At 47.2% G+C, this 20294-nt stretch overlaps 1 protein-coding gene across 1 annotated transcript; it reads left to right on the plus strand.

The window, feature by feature from the left end:
- Positions 1 to 459: 459 nt before the first annotated feature.
- Positions 460 to 19479, plus strand: LOC126544640 (D-beta-hydroxybutyrate dehydrogenase, mitochondrial-like). The gene is made up of 5 exons (XM_050192083.2): positions 460 to 952; positions 5926 to 6132; positions 7072 to 7254; positions 8732 to 8864; positions 16155 to 19479. Exons 1-5 carry the CDS (start codon positions 748 to 750, stop codon positions 16483 to 16485), a joined length of 1059 nt encoding a protein of 352 aa, XP_050048040.1. The 5' UTR covers positions 460 to 747; the 3' UTR covers positions 16486 to 19479.
- Positions 19480 to 20294: the final 815 nt, after the last annotated feature.

Below are 20294 nucleotides of genomic sequence, written 5' to 3' on the forward strand. Positions count from 1 at the left end.
TCTGTTGGTTAGCGTGACCATACTCGGGGGACGGAGGAGGGGCTAAGAACACTAAGAAAATGTAGTCAAACACGTGACAACCTTTTACACCTGCACAAAGGAGCTGTCAGCACTTCCTTCGTTCTTTTGTTCCTGTCGTCACTGTCCAAACTTTTACGCCCTCTTTCGTCCTCACAGGGGGATAACGTGACGAAGACGATGGGACCAGAGCCAATTGCAATCTAGTTCTTTCAAAACCCGCCCGTCACCCCCTCCTGCAAGAAAACCGGATTAACCGTGCGTGTTTTTCAACAGCAATATCATCACGATAGATCAACAGACCCTCTCACCGATACACTGTTACGCCAGTTCTCTTCCCCTCCGTCTGGCTGCCGGCGTTCGCTCACGCCGAATCGTTACGCGTATGCGTAGTCGAAGGGCCAAGGTCGCTCCCTGCACCCCCCCTCTCCTCTCCGCCCCCCTTAAATTTTCGCTCGCCGTTCGACGCACATTCGCTTACTGCGAACTAGCTTTCTTACTCGCATGTTCGCGAACCTTCGCTCGGGGTTGCTACCCTCGCAATGGCGACCTTGACGTTTCCTATGGACAAAAACTGCCGAAGTCGCCCCGGCGAAAGACTTTCGCGCCGGTGTGAAGGAGCAGTTCGCCGCGGTGCAAAGGAGTCGATGCCACTTTCGACTTCGGAACACCGGTGAGAGTGAGCGTACTCGTGGTGCTTGGGAAGCGACGAAGACCAGGCTTGACAGCATGCAGTCGGCGCTTATCGTGACCGCTACGCTGATACTACCCGTGCACCTGCTGTGCGTGCGAGTGCCTCTGCTGAACGACGCGGCCGTTTTCCTCGGCTCGTGGATACTCACGCTCGTGGCCAGCTACTGGCTGGCGTGCTTCTTGTGGAACAAGACGCTGAGGAGATCCGTCGAGACGGGAGGCAAGGCGGTGTTGGTGACGGGTGAGCGGCTCTTGGCGTTAGCTTTTTTCTTGCTGTTGTTGTTGTCGTGTAGTGCACTGAGATTCTTTCGTAGCCTCGCAAAACTCGCTGTACAGTGTAATGATCGCTGCTTACAAATCATCTTCAAGCTTAACTCGTAGGCTCTTACGTAATATTCGTATTGGAAATAAAGTGACATTCTTGCAAACTGTACGGAAGCGGTTTAATCGTATTCGTTGCCGTTTTGTTATGAGAAAGTTGATGCTAATTTGAGGTTTACCATTTTGACATAATAGGCGACGAAAAGCACTTCATGAAGATTGTTTAGAATGCCGCGAGGTGACGTCAAAAGGCTCCAAAGAATGCGCATTACCCAGACTCACAAACTGTCAGCAATTCATCTCAAGCGTCAGTCTGGCGCATCACCTCTTCCTTCTTAGATGTCTTATTGTTTCGCCAGATATGCTGTACCTTACCTTACCACTCTCGTCATACACTGTCCTTTCTGTCCTTTCTCCGCACATCGGGCATCCACTTAGTCTGGAGTCCCTGACTACGGTGGCCCTCGCAATCATTTCTTTGTTTAAAATATTTAATCCATCGTTTATGTACTTGAATTACCAAGGTCTTCGATGGAATATAGAGTTAACAGTATAGTAGACCTTTGCACTGACTGCAAACATAAATGAAAGAAAATATTTAAATCTTTTACTTTCTTTGAATTTAGCGCAATATGAGTTTTGTCAAGCAAGTGATTCCGAATTTTTTTACGTGTAAGCTCTTCCAGGAAGTTTTGCGGAAGATAACCTTAGTTAGAATTCAGTTGGATTCATAGAGTATAAAATACTATTTTCGTGATGCTTAAGAGCTCGCATTATACCTTCGTGGAACTTATCGTCATTTTGATCGCCAGTCCTAAAGTGCTGACGGCGCAACCAAAAAGGATAAAAAAGATGAAAGTCCGTTTACGTGAAGCCTCTGCGCAAGGCCACTGAGTCTTAATTGTTTATATGTTTTCACGTGCGTTCATTTTTAGCTCTTGCAGGCTCCTTTCTTTTTTCTCTGTCTTGTTATATTGTACTCGGGTATGACTGGGATGTTTTGACCCGCCCTCCGTGGCGGCGTAAAACACTCCAGTGTGAGGTGTAATACTCCCAAAAATAGCCCTGTCAATCGCGGGCAAATGTGCTAGGTCACATCGCACTGCGTTATCACCGCAACGCCGGCAAAGGCTGATCAACTTGTCAGTCTGGGTCCCGGGCGCTGGAAAGATAAAGGCTCTGTTTTACGAACCTCCCTCTTCCATGCGGATATTCACAGAAAAGGCGCCTGCAATACCGGAAGACTTGTAGACACAAGCAAATTAGCGGGGAAAGGATTCTATGGGCACTGTCCAAGCCCTGCTGAGGCTGGTGAGAGGGCCGCATTTTCCCCCAACAAGCCGTCATTGTTATCTCAAGTTACGGAACCAGTCTCCACTCCGCTACGACAGCGACAGTGGCGCCCCGCTTTGGTGGCGACACACACTACGAGATTGATTCCCATAGCATGGGCAACCACGAGATGGCGCCTCCTTTCAAATTCACAAAGAAATGGCTTTAAAGCGGAAGAGAGGGAGAGGGAGGGAAGCGGAGACACCCAAAGTTCTCACAGATTCTTGCAAACGTTTTCTAATTTGTGGTATAAGGTTCTGATAGAATGCTACGTCACCGCACGGTTCAGCGTCAACGTTCCAGTTTCCGTGACCGCGTTACAGTGTGGGCGCATTGCGCAAACACTGGCATGCCAAGCCTTGGGCGATATCTGGAAAATTCCATGGCGCTTCGCATAACCGCTAGCCAGTAGCTGCTTTTATTTGTGTCAATGAATGAATGAATAAACGAATCAGTCAATCAATCGATCAATAATATACTATAGAGACAGTAGCTTCACGGACGCTCCTGCAAAGTGAAAAGCTCAAAGTTTGCTCGAAATCTGAAATCGATTGTCGAGTTATCTTAGCGTTCTTTTTTTTATTGATGTCAAGCCTGACACTTCCTCGTACGTAAGCGAGCCATCACTGTATACCACCACCTGAGCTTGAGAGAGAAAGGAGCTAGCAAAGCAGCGCGTCGATCACTCGCATTGCCTTTTTTCTGGGCGGGAAAATTCTAATGCGTTATCGCGTCCATCCGCTGTCACCGCGGCGCCGGCGGCACGGACGCGATAGCATCAGCGGAAGACCGGCGAGCGCGCGCGTTTAATACGGAACCTTGCCGTTCGACGTCCCCCTTTCGCGGGCAACTTCGCCAAGGAGCTTTGGTCGTCGGCCCCGGGGGCGCTCAGCCTTAGGGGACGACGACGATCATGCCATATATATATATATATATATATATATTGAACGGTACGCAGTGTTGAGCCATTGCCCCCGAAGGTGCTGCCTTTGACGGTGTTTTTGCTTGCGCCTTCATTCCAAGCAACCTCACGCCTTGCCCTTGCAAGAACGAGTTGCGTCGAGTTCTACGAGAACTTTGTTTGACGATACGGTCACCGTTGCGAGAAAGTAATATCGTGCTATTTCGGACCCGTACCTAAACTCACTAGAAAAGAAGCTGCTGCCTTTCAATCTCGCGCCGAGCTAAAAAAAGCACTCAACGGGTTCCAGCCACTGCCATTCTTACATGCCGGGTGTTACTTCGGCAAGCCAGCTCAGCGGAAGCCTGGAAGGTTGAGGAAAGTTAACGAAAAGGAAAAATTTCCATCCACCCTACTGTTGCAGGAAGCTTAAAAAAAAAGATCAATGTGGTGTTTTTCCGACATGAAGCTTCGCAGTTCAAGAAAAAAAAAATTCAGTACAAATGTTTCTTCAGAGGCGAAGCTTTCTTTTTTGCCAAACCAGCATGTGTTTTCTCTGTAGCTTCTTGCTACAGTGGGGCGGACGGCAATTTTTTCCTTTCACGAGTGTGAAATTGTAAAAGTTAAGCGTAGCACAGAAAAATTAAACAGTGAATGCACGGCTTCACAGACGCAACACCCCAAGGGAGTAGTGGCAGTCACGTTTGGACGCGTAACGGCTTGTCCTATCTTTACCATCATTTTCCTTATCCAATCAAGAGGATGCATGCAAGAGTATGACAGTTTTCATTATGTACTCTCCTCTGTGGCACAATCACTCTCTAGCGGAGTTCGTTTACTCCGTTTGTGTTCAAACGGAGTCAACTTGCAGTATCGTTGAGCATGTGGACTCCGAAGAGCGGGAATTAAATATGACATAAGCAGTGACTCCTTCACAAAAAAATGTTGCCAGAACGCTCTTTATACCTAGACAGCGTGTTGCTGATGACGTGCTTGAACTAACAAAAAAAATCAGGTGTATGACTTATACAGTAGTTGCCATCGTTGGAGCTGGAGTTGGAAGATTGCCTCAGGAACATTCGTTTTATAGATTAAAGTTGTACATGCTGTTTAAGTTTCTTTTAAATTGCTCAGTAGGCCGTGATCACTATACCCAAGTAAAGTTCAGTGAAAGCCTTGGCTCTACTATTTAATATTGAAACACCCTTGTAACACAGAGGTGTTCTTACCTAAAGGAACTAACTAATGATTGTTATGAAAGCTAACGTATAAAATGAAATAGAGAATAACTCTGCTGAGCGGAGGTGCTGAATTTCGCGCCTGAAATTCTTCTGACAAAAAGTGAGTAATATCGAAAGCAAGAAACACATGGATCAGCCGACGCTATCTCCTATCCAGAAATATAAGTAACAGTTCTGTAACCAGCACCTGCTAGAGAGTAAACAAAAAAGAAAAAGAAAAGAGACAAAGTAAGCAACTTATTTTGCCCTTGTGAGCGTAAGTAATGTCGACAGGCTGTAGTGAATGGCACGGTATTCAGAAGGCCGCAGTTGCAGCCTGTTATAAATGATCAACACTTGTCGGCGAACTTTCCACAGGATTTCGTGCGTCGATACGCCTGCAGAGATTACAGGCCACCGTTTCGGCACAAGCGATCGAGGAGCTCAGTCTAAGGTACTCGGATTACTGTCGGATAAAGGACCTTGATACGACCTTTGCGAGTCAATGTGAGCGCCCAGAAACAGGTTATCTCGGCATTGCAAATCACATATTGAAAGTCAGAGTGCGAACACAGAGTTATGCGAAGGACTGTCTGTGATGTGAATGCACGTGCAGACTGGTTAGGTTAAGCAATCCAGATGCAAAGTTAAGCTAGCCTGACTCGAAGAAAGCCGGTGTGGCTAGGCACAATGTGAAACAGTGAAACGAGCTGTCATTGAAGCGGTACGGCCTCCGCCTGTTCGACCTCCCGATGTTACGGAGAAAATCTTGGATCGGTGTTCACCTGAGTCCGCTGACAAGTTAGCAGAGGTTGAATCTTGAGTAAAATAAGGATTGTACAAGAAAGCATCCAGAATGAAATCAACTATTTTAAGAGGATTAGCGTAACGAAACGGACGCAGGTGGTAGCGAAGAAACGTAAGCTAACGAATATAACGCTGTAACGGTTCTCTACATTCGGGCGCATTATTATACAGCGCAGGAAGTGTGAATGGAACCGAGGAACTCAGATTTACTTAAATACCTTCCGCCGAAATAAATGAGAATGAGCTGGCAAACGAGTAGAGAGTAAATTAAAAGCTTTGTTAGTTTGACGAAGACTAAATGTAACGCTCCTCTGTAATTTGTTTACAGATCAAATAAAAGGGCATGCAGAAACTTCATGATTTTGCGTTGTTGTCTACTTACAGAAATGAAAGGGGTTACAAGAACTGCTAAACACACGTAATCAACTTAACAGATACCATACACAGAAACATAAATAATATTAAATTTTAATAATAAAAACAATAAAAATAAATCAATATCTCAACGAATAAGTGAGCTTACCGATAACAAATTTAGATAAATTAATAAGCGAGAAAATATTTACCAATCAATCATCGGCTAGCTAATCCACTCGATTTCTGAATGACTGAATGAATGAATCTCTGTTTCAGGCTGCGACACAGGCTTCGGCCACCATGCAGCCAAGCGCCTTGCCGACGTCGGCTTCACCGTGTTCGCCGGCTGCCTGAATGCCGCCAGTGATGGCGCCCAAGATCTCGCCAAAAGGGCAAACGTTCGCGTTCTCCAGCTGGACATCACCAAGGACGAACAGGTGGAGAAGGCACTGGACGTGGTTAGGACAGACCTGGGATCAAATGGTGAGGTGATTTGGCAAAGTGGTCGTTACTTATCAGTTAATAGTTATCAGTGTCATTGTAGATATTTGCCAACTGTTACCAATGCTGCTGTTGCCAACCGTTCGACAAGAAAGCTTTTCTTCGTCAGGGCAGCAACTGTTCTACAAGAAGGCGAGGCTTCTTGTAGAAATGTTGGCTCTAGCGACATTCTTCGTTCGCCCACTGTGGACCACTTGCCAGAAGTAAGGTCCACAAGCGCTTTGCTACCCGATCTTAACTGTAGAGAACTTCTCGGCTGAGTCCCCTTAACCTTTAGTAATGCTACCAATTGGAAGACAAGCACAATGAGAATGCATAAACTTGCGTACATAGCATAGTCTTGCAATTATTTCAAGTAGATGAAAGTCCCAGCTGCGTCACAAGCGCGTGGTAGCAATTAACATCGCAGATAACGCAAAAGCCTAGTATACAGCATACATTTAGTAGTGGAATTGTGGAGACTAAAGAAGTGGCGTTGCCATATGTCACTATATGTGTTATGCTACACTGAAACGATGCGATGACCAAAGTACAATATGTCTGCGTGTTACCGCTTCGACAAATTTATTCTTAGAGTTAGCAGAAGTGAGGAAAAAATAGAGCTATGAACTCTGTCGGTTTTGTGTGCTCAAGCCTCTTTCTAACCCACTTTCCCCCAAGATGATGATGATGTTTTCGTATCTCCTTAGAAACGGCGCGGGGACAAATAGTCACCTAGTATGCTTGAGTTGATCACGTATGCTACACATGTTTTTCATCCCTACGCACGCGCTACCGACGCCACCCGGTGAGTGGCTGAGAGAAAGGGTGTAAAAAATGGGAAGAGTAGTGAAAAAGAGACAGAAAACGTAGTTATTTACTGCATGGGGTTGGTCTGCTGTTTTGTTGGTTTGCTTATCTATTTGATCCTCTCACATGCAGTGCTTTGGGCAGTGCTTGCCAACGCTGGAATAACTGCTGTTGGGCCCGTTGAATGGAATTCGATGGAGAGGATCAAACAAATCTTCGAGGTCAACGTCTTCGGGCATGTGCGAGTAGCCAAGGCGTTTTTGCCTTTGCTGAAGAAGTCAAAAGGTCGTCTAGTCTTCGTCACCAGTGGTCTTTGTGAGTGAAGCAGAGTCAATATGTTATCATACGTTATCATATGTTTCAATGTGTTATTTCATACTGCTGATATATTACAGATCCAAGGAAATAAAATACAGAAATTGATAACGTAGGTTCAAATGTAGCAAGTAAAAGCAACTAAAAGTAGAGTTATAGTAGTTTATGCGGTAGATATGCTACATATAGTAGTCTGCATACTACAGGTGCACAGTTTTCAGAAATCAGTTTCTGAAAAGCTAAGGTCATCAGAACCCTTAGTGACAAGTACTCTCTTGATCTTTTTTTTCTGTTCACTGCTTTCGGGTTCTCGTTTCCTTGATCGCCTGCATCTTGATACGCTCGCTTATATGTAGCTTCAAGTATGCAGGACTTGTTCGTTTGGTCAGCCTTCACGTCTTCAATGCCAAGAGGTCAATGCCTCCCTAGATGTCAGAGTGTCTATTTTCGTATATTGTACTGTTTTCTTCAATTGCTTGCTGTTATGCAGCTGTGCACTTATGCCACATTTTACCGAGTGCCCTGTCGCACCGACAACATTGATCATCAATCGAAGCGCATCGCTACTAATTATTCACCACTGTGTGTGTGTGTGTGTGCTTATTCGTTTTCCCATTTCTCGTGTCGTTTCTGGCTCCTTATTAGCCATCAAATGCTGAGAAAAAGTCGACGGCGAAGGTTGCCAGCATCATAAAATTCATAGATTGAATGAATTTGGTTTCTTTCATAGAATTTCTTACAGTTACTAGAGGGAACTCTGTCGAGGCGAATGTTCTGCCACCATGGGAATGATGGATTTGTTTGAAGTACGTGCTTGGGGCTTCCGACATTCCTGTGGGTTCGTTCATTGCGCTTTATCTTGGCCTAAATTGCAAAGCATTTTATACTTTTTTAATGCAGAGAGTAATAAGACTCCGCAAGCACGCATTATCGCTGCTAATTGCAGTAATTACACTTGTCCATGCATCTGTGGCGTAATGGTTTGAATATCGGGCTTTTGTGCTAGAGGTCCTGTGTTTAAATCCTACCCTCGGGCAAGTCTAACAATGCTTATTTGAATTATTTATAACACAGTACCTGCTTAAAAATGATCCCTTTGCAAAGTCAAGAAGCCATTTAAAGCAAGAATGACGAAGTTTAGGCAAATCTATGTATTACCCATCATTCCCTTGCTGGCTGAACTGCTCTGCTTGCAGTTCCCATAGACACTAGCGCCACACTCTGGTAACCGAATCAAACTCTATGGCTTGTTTGCTACGTCGAACTGGATCGAATGCACATAAAAGGATTGTACATAAAAGCTGCTCCTAATGCAGCCTGAGGAACCTGCAGACCCTTTAAATCCCTAAGTTAACCGCGTACAATATGTCATGACCCAACTGTGTATGTAAATCTACTTAGACATTGGGCGCTGTGCACGATGGCCCTAGTTTCACGCTCGCCTGAGTTTGCTCGTGGTTTTGTTGTCACACCGCAGGCCGAGCAACCATACCAGGGATGACTGTGTATTGTATGAGCAAGCACGCCATGCTCTCGCTAGTGGACGGTCTCCGAAGGGAATGCGAAGACGAAGGCGTGGACGTTGCAGCCGTAGAACCGACAGCGTACAGGTGAGTCCCTGATTAGAACGGTCGTTCACTCGTTTGTTGAGGGCACACACGATATAGCGGAGCATTAGTTCATTTTCGTGCACTGTGATAGCAGAAGTGCATTTTAGCGCTGCATACACCTGACGGTTACAATATGTATCGCGTGAATGTAGGTATCACGAAGTGAGGTAAACAGGAGAACCCACTTATTTGGTGACAGCGCTCCCTTTTTGATGCGGCGCGGGAGCAGTTGTGCCACTTGTTGTACAGATGGCGACACTCGGCGTTGTTCCGTGCCGACTGCTACATTTGGCGCGTTTGCTTCGCTTTGGCCAACCGTAGTCGCCGCGTCCGCCCCGTCGGTCGTCTGCTTGAGCTCCCACTACAAACGCTTGCGATGTGTGCCGTTTGTCGTCGTATCAGTGTGCATAAATGTTTTTCGTCTGCTTCTGCTCACGTTGCAGGCACTCACATGTTGACGTTTGCTTGCAAGCATCACCCTTGAGAATAATTCTCGCTCGACAACTGCTAAGTGAATTTGAAAGCGTTTGCGGCGAAATTTGGTTCCTTTTCAGAACCGTGCAAACAATTCGCGTGAAGCGTTCGTTATACATATGCCACAACCTGTTCAGCTACAAGTTACAAGCGAAGCATCGGGTACATTTAAGTTCTTGCTAGATTATTTGATTATTTTAAAAGAAGGTATGGATGACTAACGTGGCAGGGAACAACATTAAAAGAGAAGGAAACGGTCCTACAAAAGTGCTATAACCGGAAACTTTACCCTAATCTACATTCCGCTTCGCATTAAGGTCGTTAGGAACATGCAAGCAGTTCTTAGGAACACTCTTGCTCCACTCATTGAACGACCTTTGAATCGTAGGTGACCCACCGAGAAAATGTGTTTACCATAACCTCATGGTCATCCGAGAGTGAAACGGTTATTGACTTCGCCAATCCCCCATCAAACGAACTTAACAACCTAAAACCATTAAATGCGCGACGAAAAATCACCTTCGACTTCAACAAATCGCAGGAAAACCAACGTGGGCTAGCTCAAGACTGAAGCCATGACAAATAACAAAGCGTAGCGGGACAACTGCGTAGCATGACAGCCGCTCGAGACAAATCGGTATAAACTGAAAGCAATAGATTTAAGTCTGCAACACTTATTAAGCAATGCAAAGAGCGTTTTTTGCAGTCAGACTGATATGCAACTTGGTTATTTTCTTGTCGTTGGCTTGTGCTCTGCAGTGCACCCCCCTTCGGCCGCGTAATAGCAGCTTGTCAAGCTCTGACTGTTTATTATCAAACCACGACGCCACGTGGCGCCGCTTATTCTCTGCATTCTGAAGGATAGGGGATAGCACTCTGAAGGATAAGAGGGGCTACGCCCTAGGGCTGAGTCCTAGTTACAAGGTTAAGCATGACGGCGTTCGGCGCGCGCTGAGTTCGAGGGGGTTCGCTGCATCCTTAAGGGAACCGACCAAACCCATTGTTGAGCACCAGAGTTGGCTTTCCTGAACATCTTACTTCGCGGTATGAACAGACGTTGCCATATGCAATCTGTTTGCCTTGGTATTGGGCCCGCAAATTTTTTGTTGTTCAGCTGTTTCGAAACCAAGATGCTACGAGCGATGGTTTGATGCAGAGGAGTAACACGGTGAGAATATCTCTCCGGTTTATCGACGACCGAAAGCAATCGAACGATCGTTTCAGAAATCCGTAGTGTATTATCTAACATAACTGTATAACTGTATTATCTAACAGTTGGCAGCAAATGAGAATGATCATCATCATCAGCATCATCATCATCCTATTCTATATCCACCGCATGACGGCCTCCCTCTGCTATCTCCAATTACCCCTGTTCTGCACCAACCGATTCCAACTAGCACCCGCAAATTTCCTAATTTCGTCGCACCACCTAGTCTTCTGCCGTCCTCTACTGCGCTTCCCTTCTCTTGGTACCCATTCTGTCACCCTAATGGTCCAACGGTTATCTAATCTGCACATTACATGACCTGCCCAGCGAATGAGAATCAGAACTGAGAATGAAAACTCTGTAATAATTGCGCTATAATTTAGTCGCATTTAGTAGTAAAATGTTAATTTGCGCGTGAAAAATTGAGGCCCTAATGGCCCGTGACATATGGTTTCTTAATTAATTATGACAGAGTACATTGTTGAAAATGATGAGTTTACAAAGTCACAAAGCCGTTCTTGACTTTATAAACCAATGCACACTCGTATGTCAAAGTCCTTGTGCCTGTTCGTATTTGTGCTTGTATGTTTCTGTGTGTTCTCGCTCGTGCTGCACATTGCGTTCCATTTTGACTTATGTGTGCATGTTGTGCCTATCTGCTACGTTGTTAAGAAGTAAGCATACGCTTCGCTCAGCTGTATCTGAAGCGCACCAGAACATGTATACATGTATGTTGAGTTGAAAACAGAAAAATCAGAGCAGGTGGTAGGTGTGTGGGAAAGAAAGAAATAAAGCATTGGCAAAACACAGATACACACACACACACACGCTCGCACGCACACACACACGCACAAACGCACACACACGCACGCACGCGCACACACGCACATACGCACACGCACGCACACAGACGCACACACACACGCACGCACACGCACACACACATACGCACATTCACACATGCACACACACGCACGCACACGCACGCACATAGGCACACATACACATACGCACACGCACGCACACATACATACACACACGTACACGCACGCACACACACATACACACACGTACACATACGCACACGCGCACACACTCATACGCACACACATGCGCACACACACACACGCACGCACACACACATACACACAAGTACACACGCACACACACATACGCACACACACATACGCACACACACGCACACACACATACGCACACACACATACGCACACGCACATATGCACACGCACATACAAGGGGCACATACACATACGCACACACGCACGCACACACACGTACGCACACGCACATACGCACACACACACATACGCACACGCAGACACGCACGCACACGTACATACGCACACGCACACATATATACGCACACGCACGCAGACACACATACGCACGCACACACACGTACGAACACACACTCATACGCACATACACACACACACACGCACACACATACGCAGACGCACACACACATGCACGCACACACGCACGCACACACGCACATACGCACACATACGCACGCGCACACGCACGCACACGCACATACGCGCACACACACATGCATACACACATACGCACACACGCACTTACATACGCACACACACATACGCACCCGCACGCACACACACGCACACGCATGCACACACATACGCACATACACACATGCACACAGACACGCACGCACACGCACGCACACACACATACGCACACGCACGCACACACGCACACACACGCACACACACACACAAACGCACACGCACGCACACACATACACACATGCACACACATACGCACAGATGCACACTCACACACGCACACACACGCACGCATACGCACACCCACATGCACACAGACGCACACACATACGCACACACGCACACACACGCACATACGCGTGCGCGCACACATGCGCACATGCACGCGCGAACACACACATACGCACACACACACACATACATACGCACACACTTACGCACACACGCGCACACACGCACGCACACACACACAAACATGCACGCACACACATACGCACACGCACCCCCACACACACGCACACACATACGCACACGCGCACACACACATACGTGCACGCACACATATATGCACACGCACGCACGCACACACATACACACACGTACGCACACAAACACACACGCACACATACACGCACACACACATACGCACACGCACGCACATGCGCGCACACACATACGCACACACACGCGCGCACGCACACGCACATACGCGTGCGCACTCACATACGCACACGCACGCACGAACACATACATACGCACGCACACATACATACGCACACACTTACGCACGCACGAGCACACGCACACACATACGCACGCACATGCGCACACGCACACACGCACATACACACACGTACACACACGCACGCAAACACACACGCACACATACACGCACACACATACGCACACGCACCCCTACACACGCACATACGCACGCACACACATACACACACGCGCACACACCCACGCATGCGCACACACACATACGCACACGCACTCACATACGCACACGCACGAACTCAGACGCACACACACACACACACACACACACGAGCGCACACACACATACGCTAACGCGCACACACGCACACAAACACGCACATACGCACGCACACACATACGCGCATGCACACACACGTACGAACACACACACACACACATGCGCATTTACATGCGCACACACACATGCACACACACACACACACACACATACGCACACACACATACGCACACGCACACACACGCACACAAACACCCACACGCTCACACGCACTTACATACGCACACACACATACGCACACCCAGACACACACACATACGCACAGATACACACACACACACACACACACGCAAATACGCACACACACATACGCACGCACACGCACCCACACACATACGCACACACGCACATACACGTACAACACATACGCTCATGTACGAACAAACCCACACACACACGCACACATACTCACGCACACACATACATACGCACACATTTACGCGCGCACACACACACAAACACACGCACGTACATACGCACACGCACATACGCACACACGTACACAAACACAAGCACGCACACATACGCACATGCGCACACGAACACACGTGCACACACAAACACGCACTCACACACGCACACACATACGCACACACACATACGCACATGCACATACACACACGCACATACGCATGCACACCCACGAATACGTACACGCAAGTACACACACGCACACAAACCCACACACATACGCACACACGCACACACACGCACACACGCGCACACACACGCACGCACACGCACATATCCCCACACGCACATACGCACACGCACACCTACACACATACGTGCACACACGCACACACACGCACGCACACGCACATATCCCCACACGCACATACGCACACGCACACCTACACACATACGTGCACACACGCACACATGCACATACACACATGCACGCACACATATGCAAACACACGCACACACACATACGCAATCACACACGCACACACACATACGCACACGCACACAGACATACGCACATAGACACATACGCATGCCCACGCACACACCCACACATACGCACAAGCACGCACACACACACATGCGCACACACGCACGCACATACGCACACGCACATACATGGGGAGCGGCACACACACATACACGAACACACATACGCACACACACATATACGCACACACACGCAAATAAGCACACACACGCACACACGCGCACACACCCACACACATCACGCACACACGCGCATGCGCGCGCACACACATACGCGCATACACACACGCACGTACACACACACATACGCACACGCACCCATACGCACACGCACCCATACGCACACGCACACCAACAAACACAAATACGCACACACATACACACATACGCACACATACACGCACATGTGTGTACACGCATGTGTGTGTGCGTGCGCACGTACGCACACACACATGCACACAAGCCCACACGCATACGCACACACGCACACACATACGCACGTACGCACACACACACGCACGCACGCACACACACACACGCATACGCACACACACACATACGCACGCACACACACACGCGCACACACATACGCAAGCACACACGCACACACATACGCACGCGCACACGTACGCACACACACACATACGCACCCATACGCACACACACGTAGACATAAACATACGCACACGCACACACACATACGCACATACGCACACACACGCACACACATACGCACGTACGCACACACACACACACACACACGCTCGCACACGCACGCTCGCACGCACACACGCACATACGTACACGCACACACGCACATACGCACACGCACACACACTCGCACACACCCATACGCACGCGCACATACACATACGCACACAAACACATGCACACACACGCACACACACAACACATACGCAGACACACGCCCACACGCACCCACACGCATATACGCCCACACGCGCACACACATACACATACGCACGCGCAGACACACATACGCACACGCACACACGCATGTACGCACACGCACGCACACACAAATATACGCACACGCACACACACATACGCATATACGCACACACACATGCATTGTCACACACACATATGCACACGCAAACACGCTCATACGTACATACGCACACACACGCACGCATGCACACGCACACACACGCACGTACGCGCAGACACCCACACATACGCACACAGGCACATACGCACACAGGCACATACGCACCCACACACGCACATACGCATACGCACATACAAGGGGAGGGGCGCAAACGGTTACGCACAACACACGCACACACACACATACGCACACGCGCGCACCCACACGCACACACATACGCACACTCTCGCAAATACGCACACGCGCATACGCACGCACACGCACATACACGCAGGCATACACACGCACATACGCGTGCACACACACATACGCACATGCACGCACAAACACACATACATACACACACATACATACGCACACACTTACGCACACGCGAACACACATGCACACTCAAATACGCACACGCACACACATGCACATACGCAAGCACACACACACATACGCACACACACATACGCACACACACGCACACACATACGCACACCACCTACGCTCACGCACACACACACACATACGCACACACGCATACGCACACCACACGCACACGCACATACGCACACATGCACATACACCCACACGCACATACACATACACACACATACGCACACACATACGCACACACACACAAACACATGCACACATTTACGCACACACGCACGCACACGCGCACACACACACAGTGTGTAACAGAGAACAAGTAGATCTGTTCAGAAGAAGACGAAGTGCCGGGCAGCTAAAAATGTAACAAAAATATCTAAAAGGGCTGGTAGAATCACGTATCTTAATGACATTTTTCTTACCGGATGAAAGACCCTCTGCAAAACATCGATACGCTTATTAAGTATTGTCGTCTTCTTCTACTAGAATTTCCATAATGATATGCACGTGTTATTGTGCCTTGTCACAGGACAAACATGCTCGAGAACATCGCCTGCCCGAAGTACGTCGAGGCGGACCTGAAGTTCCTCCCCGAGGAGGCCCGGAGTCTAATCCCGGAGGACAGCGTGGGCCGTTGGGCGAAGTTTCTGGGCGGCATGTTCGACATACTGACGCGCGATAATCCCATGGAAGTTGTGGACCAGATGAGTTTCGCGGTCATGGACACCAGGCCCCGGCCTTGCTATCGGTCCATGACTCTGCCGGACAAGTTCTACCTGCTCTTTGTCAAGCTGTTCCCGGACGAAGTGTTGGACGTCTTTTTCACGCTGTTTCGGGCAGTGGCCCAGTTCGTGAAGTAGAACAGTGCGGTGACCAGTAGACCAGCCGTGCCACGTTGTAATAGTCATAAGTGGTCTTATCTTCAAGACTTACAGATTGATGAAAATACGCCAGCGTCCCACCGTGGTGGGGAAGTGACGATGGTGTTCCGCTTCTGAGTGTAAGGCTTGTTACGCGCCCGCTGCAGCAGCATTCCGATGAGGGAAAAGGCTTGTGTAATTATTTTCAGGCACATGTAACCCGTGCTAGTCGCATTTCTACGACTTGAATATCACAATTCCTCTGTCCAAGATGGAAGAGTTATGCATGGCGCCGTGAAGATAACTTGCGTGAAAATCGCGATGTTAGCTTGGCCAACGCAAACAAAGTTAACTGACTCAACTTCTGGATTACTACTTCGGGGCACATGCTGGCCGCGCGAAAATGGAGCAAAAGAGTGCTCAGTACTCGTAGACTTAGTAGGCATACCGCCTAACTTGCATCACTTCGGATTCATTGCACCACAAGCTGAATGATGAAATACATTGGCGTTCTGTTTATTTTCCCAGAAAGCCAGCTTTGTGCAATTTGGACGAACTTCTGTGGAATGCTAGCGTGCTTGGTTGGCAGATTTCGGGGACGAATTTCATCCAAGTGGTGGCGCCTAAGCTCATCATTGCTACGAGTACTAATTAAACATGCCCTCAATACCAACACGTTTTAATCTCTTGACTGCGACATGTGCCCTGATGTAAAAAGCAAATAGAAAGCAACGAATTTCAGGTTATATATAGCTAATCAACTATTGTACTGGAGCTTGGGATGTGTGCCTAGCGGTGGGAGTAATCAATTTTAGATACTTACTGTGCCTTTAGGAACCTATAAAAAGTAAACAGGAGCAAGAGAACGCAGGTTTTCGATCAATTTGATTTGGTAAAATGACAGATCGTGGGCGGAAGATGATACTATCAGACGGCCTGCGTATCACTACCGACAAAATGTTCGTAGTATGAAAGAGAAAGTTTACCTTTGTCATTTTCGGGGAATTATAAAAGTGAAAAGCTGTAGCGTACAAGATGCGCATTGTATTAAGAAAAGCTTATTGTTATGCGTGCAGCCCGTGTATTGCACTGTAAAATAAAAAATTGCTATCCGCGTCAACGACCCTATGAACAAGATACTCGTGATGAGTATAGTGACTGACCGCAGCTTCTTATACACCTTATGCACTCACATTCGCTTGTAATCGGTCAGTTCACAAGTAAAATCAGTCGAAGACCAGTGTTACTTGGTTCATGTTCTCCATCTTTTATTTCCTGAAACCACTGAATAGCTCCCATAAGACCAAGTTTTCTGCTTTCTGCATTTGCTTAAAAATGTGTTGCAATAATCATAATCAATTTATTCGCTTAGCGCATAGTAAAATGCTTTAAAATTACTCGAAAATTCCGTTAAGAAACATTGGGCTGCTTGCACGAGGCGCTTTATCATTAAATAAATTTACCAGCGACAGTAAGTGGTAGTAGGTTGCTCTGTGGTAGTTACAGGTCTTATGAGAACATCATGTTGGGGAGGGACGAATGTTCGACGCTTGCAGGAGACTCTTTAGGTTTGCCACTCGGCGACCTGCTCTCCCGCAACAAACTATAATAAACTTGCAGCTTTGTGTCCGTGGGGAAGAATTGGCCTACAAATAGTGCGAGCTATCACGTGCACAAGGTTCCATTACACGAAAAAATGGGAAATTTTTAAATAGGAGTGCAAGTCTGTCTAATTTATTCCGCGTCATGCTAGAATTGAATATGGATGATTGTGCCAAATTGGTTTGCGTTCATCATGTGCTTTGCTTCCCTCGAAATTAACTGCTTTATTAGGTCTCCATGAGGAGCTTTTCAACATGGCGATTATACCGAGCCAAATTTGTTCATGGCACATTTTGAAATGCAATTCCTTCAGTGTTATCTAAATGTGGTGTCGAATTTTGAAAAGCATAGCACAGAGTATTAGCAAACTCTAAAAGTGCTTCGAGACAGCGTAGTCCATGTCCGCTAAACTGTGCAGTTGTTTACATTTTTATTCAGGTGGACAGAGCCTCTGCTCACCACATTGCTATCATTTGTAGAATGAACATACCTCAGCTGCATAGCTTGATGCACTGGAATTTGAAATTGGGTACCAGATTTTTAATCACCTGTTATCTTGACACACCAAAATTGAACCTCGGGCCCAGTTGGTATTTCATCATCAAAGTTTTAGAGCACAATAGAACATTGAACGCCTATTCCTGTCGTCTGTGTTTGATGAGCTGCGAAACTGAAGCCCTGAGACGGCTTGTTCCCTCTTTGGACATTTCAAGATATGCTACCTAAGGACATTTTAATTTTAACATTAAGAAAAGCGCTGATGTTCCGTTTTTGTCTTTGCAGCTTTTTTACGGCATAGAACATACCGAGGAGACAGCTCTATGTGAAGCCGTCTCAACCTTGCAGCGGTGTGAAGTGGAATCAAGGAAATTCGCCTTTCGGCTGTGAAGCTATATCAGGCAAATGGGTTTCACTGCTGATGTAGCTTGCAGAAGTAAAATAAATTAAGTGCATCTGCATATCTAGAAGAGCAGGCAATTCTATCTTCTGGCTGTGTGTGGGTAACTTGCGAAGGTGTGCCAGAGCCCCAAATAAAAGAAAAGGCGTGAATTTTGCCAGTTACATAACATGTAGTTATGCATGTGGAACTGAAAGTGACAGTCTGAAAGGATGACATTTTCATTTTCATGCTTTGTACATAATGGTTCCAATATTTACACATAGAATATAGCTTTATCAGAAGATAATTTCTATCTTCTTCAAAATATCGTATGGAAGTCCGAAAGTAGTGGTAGCACTTTTTGGAGCAATGTTTGTTGCATGCGAAATAAGTATTGTACAGCATTTCCTTGCGGTTTCTGAACTGACAATTTTCCTTACTGATTGCATCTGTAAAAAGCCACACCTGTGATAATAAAGACATGCAATAAATTATTGTTATTTAAGCATAAATCATTCCAGGTTTCACTTTTTCCCTGCTTTCCGAACCGTTGGAATTCCTTGCGTTTGCAGTTTCTGTTATTGATACAATAATATGATATGGTACAATGTGGTACAATAAAAGCTAACAATGGAATTTGTAAATTTTACTCTCGAAACGACAGCATTCTAAACTTGTTATTTGCATGCGAATTCGCTCTGGGAAGGACGTCATCACGCAAGAACTGTTATTTTTTCCTGTGCGACAGCGTTTCTATTATTACAGCGAATCTGTTTATGGCTAGGGTTCCGGGAGATTTCATGTGGGCGAGCAAAGACTATCAACATTAGCAATAGCTTGTGCCACTGCTCGCGCGTTCGTCATCGTCGTCTTCCACAGCTGGCTCGTTGGCCCCCCTCGCCCTAACCGCGTCAACACGCTCGTGCCATTGTTCGCGCGTTCGTCGTCATCGTCTTCTTCTACAGCTGGATCCGTGGCCGCTCATCATGTCAGCCTTCATCTGCGAAGGCGCTTACGGCACTGACCCACTGGCAATGGATATGTTCACTTCACCTTTGCAGCGGTAATTTGGCTAAAAAATTAGTGGCAAAAACTTTCTGATTCACCCTCGTACATTCGTATTTTCATTTTGCGATATCAATAACACTGCCAGTCGGTGCGGAGATTTCGGTCTCAAATTCTCTAGCTGAATATATCGCGAAATGAAAATACGAATGTACGAGGGTGAATCAGAAAGACCTTGCGATTAATTTTTTAGCCAAATTGCAGCTGTAAATGTGAGGTCAACATATCCATTGCCAGCGGCGGACCTTTCTCGGACTGGCCC

This window comes from Dermacentor andersoni, chromosome 10 (genome assembly GCF_023375885.2).
Source record: "Dermacentor andersoni chromosome 10, qqDerAnde1_hic_scaffold, whole genome shotgun sequence".
Taxonomy (NCBI): Eukaryota; Metazoa; Arthropoda; class Arachnida; order Ixodida; family Ixodidae; genus Dermacentor; species Dermacentor andersoni.

What these genes read in the sequence shown, in the direction of transcription:
- LOC126544640 (XM_050192083.2), top strand. Translation starts at nt 748, where the DNA reads ATGCAGTCGGCGCTTATCGTGACCGCTACGCTGATACTACCCGTGCAC. An exon ending in GACAGACCTGGGATCAAATG is followed by an intron (nt 6,133 to 7,071) that starts GTGAGGTGATTT and finishes TCTCACATGCAG; the next exon opens with TGCTTTGGGCAGTGCTTGCC. An exon ending in CTTCGTCACCAGTGGTCTTT is followed by an intron (nt 7,255 to 8,731) that starts GTGAGTGAAGCA and finishes GTCACACCGCAG; the next exon opens with GCCGAGCAACCATACCAGGG.